General features: G+C 49.6%; 1 protein-coding gene across 1 annotated transcript; it reads left to right on the top strand.

Annotated features, from left to right (window-relative positions):
• Positions 1–2094: 2094 nt before the first annotated feature.
• On the top strand, positions 2095–3989 carry NDN (necdin, MAGE family member). The gene has a single exon (XM_032259961.1). It carries the CDS (start codon positions 2234–2236, stop codon positions 3197–3199), a length of 966 nt encoding a protein of 321 aa, XP_032115852.1. The 5' UTR covers positions 2095–2233; the 3' UTR covers positions 3200–3989.
• Positions 3990–4493: the final 504 nt, after the last annotated feature.

The raw sequence follows: 4493 nt of genomic DNA, 5'->3' as shown, positions 1-4493 counted from the left end.
TGTAAGTGGGGAAAGTATGTATGTACATCCCACTAACCCACCTAGCCACACTCCTACTCCCATTGATTTTTTTTTGTGGGGGGGGGGGTGGTTGAACCTTTCATCAGACATTTCCCTAGGAAGATGATATCATTTTAGCAGGTGTACAGTTGGGCTCCAAGATCTAGCCTGTGTTTGGTTTCAGACTTGTGTATCAGATCCAAGGCTTTAAGCCTTCCAAGTATAATCTCTCAGGGTGGTCTTAATCCATAGCATTAGACAACCCTCCTGTCAGAAGTATTGTTATGTGCCGCTGGAGAGGCCTCGTGCACAGTCTGCTTGATGCTGGCAACTTCACTAGAATTAAGACCAGGTAGAAGCTCAATTATCCAGTCCTGCCCAGGCAGCAACTGAAGTCCAAGCAGCTCTCTGGCCAGAGCTCTGATACTCACTGCAGCAGAGCCACTTTTTATTGTTGTCATGCCCCAAGCTTGCACTTTAATTTTATGAATCCATTACATCTTGGAGGGCGAAATGTAAGATGCAGTTTTAACGACATCACAATTTAAAAATCATAGCCCATGGCCAAAGCCAAGTTGAGATTTAAATAGTAGGTTCAACCACTTTTATTATGAAAAAATATATAAAATAAACTAAATATTTTATTTATTTATTTATTTTTGAGACAGTCTCACTCTTGCCCAGACTAGAGTGCAGTGGCACAATCTCAGCTGACTACAACCTTCACCTGCTGGGTTCAAGCAATTCTCCTGCCTCAGCCTTGCAAGTAGCTGGGATTACAGGTACCTGTCACCACACCCAGCTAATTTTTGTATTTTTAGCAGAGATGGGGTTTTGCCATATTGGCCAGGCTGGTCTTGCCCTCCTGACCTCAGGTGATCTGCCTGCCTCAGCCTCCCAAAGTGCTGGGATTACAGGCATGAGCCACCGCACCCGGCCTAAGACAATGTTTAAATATGCTTTGGGCTTCAAGTGGCAATAACTAGACTCGAGACAACATATTCAAGAAGCTGCTGATGAGAGGAAACCCGGGAAGAGCTGAAGGACCACATCAACCAAGACCAAGGATGCAGAAGCAGCACGGAGGTCCCTGGTTGCCGAGGCTCCAGCAATGACCCCTTTTTTCATGCACAGCCTCTAGGAGTGACAGCTTTGTCTTTGCCCACTGGGAATCTGTTTTCCATACTTGGAAAACAGGGCTACCCATATACTGCCCCTGCTACCTTTTGGTCATCTGAGACACTGCCAGATATTACGCATGGGACCTATATGTTTTTGGAAATCTCAGGCAGGAAGGATTTGGGTGTGGCTCCCAACATGGAGGACTCAGTGGCTACAGAGAAGGTCCTGGGAGAAGGTGAATCAGAGAATGAGGGTGCTGCGCAGAGGGAAAGAGGCATTATCACACAAGTGTGTGCTAATAGATATGGCAATCCTTCTGTTATGGACTAAGCATCGAAAAATAAAATAAAATGGAATCAAAGTGACTCGACGGAAGTGTAAAACCCAAATCTATGCCCATTACAGCATTAATGATGGTCCAAGTCCGCTGCCTACTTAACAAGTTCATAGTTCACACGGATAGGAAATCACATTAACGACACACTGCATTTCTCCTTTACTTATAACCCCATTTCTCCTTTTCTTATAACCCCCCTGATTTGGCAGGGAGGGAGTCAATCAATTTTTTATTGGAATTTCTCAGGATTCCAGCCTCAGACACGCACTTTACAGTTTACACATTTTCTCAGACAGCCCGACTGTTCCTCTCACTCGTTCACATAAAGCTCCAGTTTGCACGGCCGCCCAGACCTTCCTCTGGGACCCTCATATTTAACTTAGTTCTGGATATACCCAGGCGAGCATCCCCAAAACTTGAGTTATCATCTTTCCCCTACACTTGCCCCTTCTCCACAGGAATCCATCTCCCTCCTCTCCTACCCTGAACTTCCTCAGCCGGAACAGGAAGCCCGGGGGTCGCTGTCCAGGCAGGTGACGCCTCACCGCGGACCCTCCCCGTCGGGCCCCTCGCGGCCACGCCCACCGCAGCCGCCCGCCCCGGCCGCGGTCGCGCAGGCGCAGTGCCGCGTCCCGCCGCCGCCCCGCCCTGCCTGCCGCTGCGGAAGGCGCCGCGCGCAGCAACGCGCACTTCCTCTCCAGGAGTCCGCTGAGGGAGCGCAGGCTCGAAGAGCTCCTGGACGCAGAGGCCCTGCCCTTGCCAGACGTCGCAGACATGTCAGAGCAAAGTAAGGATCTGAGCGACCCTAACTTTGCAGCCGAGGCCGCCAGCTCCGAGGTGCAGAGCAGCCCTGGGGTTCCCGGGGGGGTTCCTCCGTCCGCGACCCTGGCGGAGCCGCAGAGCCCTCCCCTAGGCCCGACGGCTGCCCCGCAGGCCGTGCCGCCGCCCCAGGCCCCGAGCGACGAGGAGGACCCGAAGGCCTTGCTGGAGGCCGCAGAGGAGGGCCGCGCCCACCAGGCCCCGAGCGCGGCCCAGCCCGGCCCGGCGCCGCCCGCCCCGGCGCAGCTGGTGCAGAAGGCGCACGAGCTCATGTGGTACGTGCTGGTCAAGGACCAGAAGAAGATGATCATCTGGTTTCCAGACATGGTGAAAGATGTCATCGGCAGCTACAAGAAGTGGTGCAGGAGCATCCTGCGGCGCACCAGCCTCATCCTCGCCCGGGTGTTCGGGCTGCACCTGAGGCTGACCAGCTTCCACACCATGGAGTTTGCGCTGGTCAAAGCGCTGGATCCGGAGGAGCTGGACAGGGTGGCGCTGAGCAACCGCATGCCCATGACTGGCCTCCTGCTCATGATCCTGAGCCTCATCTACGTGAAGGGCCGCGGCGCCAGAGAGAGCGCCGTCTGGAACGTGCTGCGCATCCTGGGGCTGCGGCCCTGGAAGAAGCACTCCACCTTCGGGGATGTGCGAAAGCTCATCACCGAGGAGTTCGTCCAACAGAATTACCTGAAGTACCAGCGCGTCCCATACGTGGAGCCGCCAGAATACGAGTTCTTCTGGGGCTCCCGGGCCAGCCGTGAAATCACCAAGATGCAAATCATGGAGTTCCTGGCCAGGGTCTTTAAGAAAGACCCCCAGGCCTGGCCCTCCCGATACAGAGAAGCTCTGGAGGAGGCCAGAGCTCTGCGGGAGGCTAATCCCGCTGACCACTGCCCCCACAACAGTGTCTCCGAGGACTAGCAAGGTCTGGAGGCAGATGAATGCTTTCTGACCCTCACCAGGGCTGTGGAAGGGTGGGGGTGGGTCATTAGAGTGTTCAGGATTTACAGTGCAGTATTCACGTGTAACTTTTAAGTTTTCAGTACAGTGCTTTTATACCTTTAATGCAATGTTGTATTCATTTGGGTACTATTGTGTAGTATTTAGGATGTATGCATGTTTGTTTATATGTAAGTTTGGTTGGTGCTTTCGCTTTTGTGCTACCTTTCTTGGATTTTTGTACCTGAGACATGCTAAGCTGATGAAGTACATTGTGAAAGTTTCCATCTTATTCTTTTATATGGGACTGATGATGTGTGTTCGGGTAGACTGCTCCTGCAGAGTTTGGAAGAACTCACCAGCAAAGCTGGCCTAATCAAGGGAAAAGTCAAGGCCCTTCATGACCTTGCTGGGCACAGAAGACATTCTCGTGGAGTAAACTGATTTGAACTGGACTGGTCTCAATGTGAGCACTTGGCACAATTTACTAAACATATACAACCCCACCGTGAGTCAACTTTAAAGTAAACATTAAAGATTCTTGTGATACAATCGTTTTTGGAAAATTGTACTCTTATCATTGTAACAGAGCGCTATGATTGGGAATGAGACAATTCTCTATTTTACAATGTGTACAGATGTAACTGTTTCCCCTAATAGGGTGGGAAAAATCGCTACTCGTGATTACTCCTAAATTTGTGAAGTTTATAGTTTTATTGTCTTTAAATGTAACTGTTTATTTCAAAAACATGCACAAATATAAAGTATAAAAGCAGTACGATTGTCCATAATCACATCATATGGGAATAAAAACTAAAAATAATTTCCTTCTCTTAAGTTTCTATATTTTATCAAAATTAATAGATGTCTTGTGGGCACTTAAAGAGTGAGACATTGTACTAAGCCCTAATACGTATTTTTCCCCTTTTATTTAATCCTCACAACAGGCCTGTCAGGCAGGCATCTACTGCCTTTGCATCATGGAGGAAACACAGGAATAATGTAGGTAATTAACTTTCCATAGCTTGTAAAGGTTAGTAAGAGAAGGAGCTGGCACTTAGAATGACTCCAGAGCCCACATTTGTCCCCACCTGCCTACAATCCCCCATACACCCTGTGGCTTTTAGGTTATGTATTTTCAAACTTACTTTTAAATTTTATGTGGGAGTCCACACTCCCAGCTCCCACCTCCCACACCCATGAGTTCATGGGCCACACATACAGAGAGGCTAGGAATTTTATTTTTCTAGTTCTCACAATATTTTGGAAAAAGCAA

Source organism: Sapajus apella, unplaced genomic scaffold (assembly GCF_009761245.1).
Source record: "Sapajus apella isolate SASKATOON/1434 unplaced genomic scaffold, GSC_monkey_1.0 scaffold113, whole genome shotgun sequence".
Classification (NCBI taxonomy): Eukaryota; Metazoa; Chordata; class Mammalia; order Primates; family Cebidae; genus Sapajus; species Sapajus apella.
This window is presented reverse-complemented; position numbering and strand designations above follow the sequence as displayed.

Excerpts from the sequence above, each read along its gene's own strand:
- NDN (XM_032259961.1), top strand. The coding sequence starts at position 2,234 with ATGTCAGAGCAAAGTAAGGATCTGAGCGACCCTAACTTTGCAGCCGAG.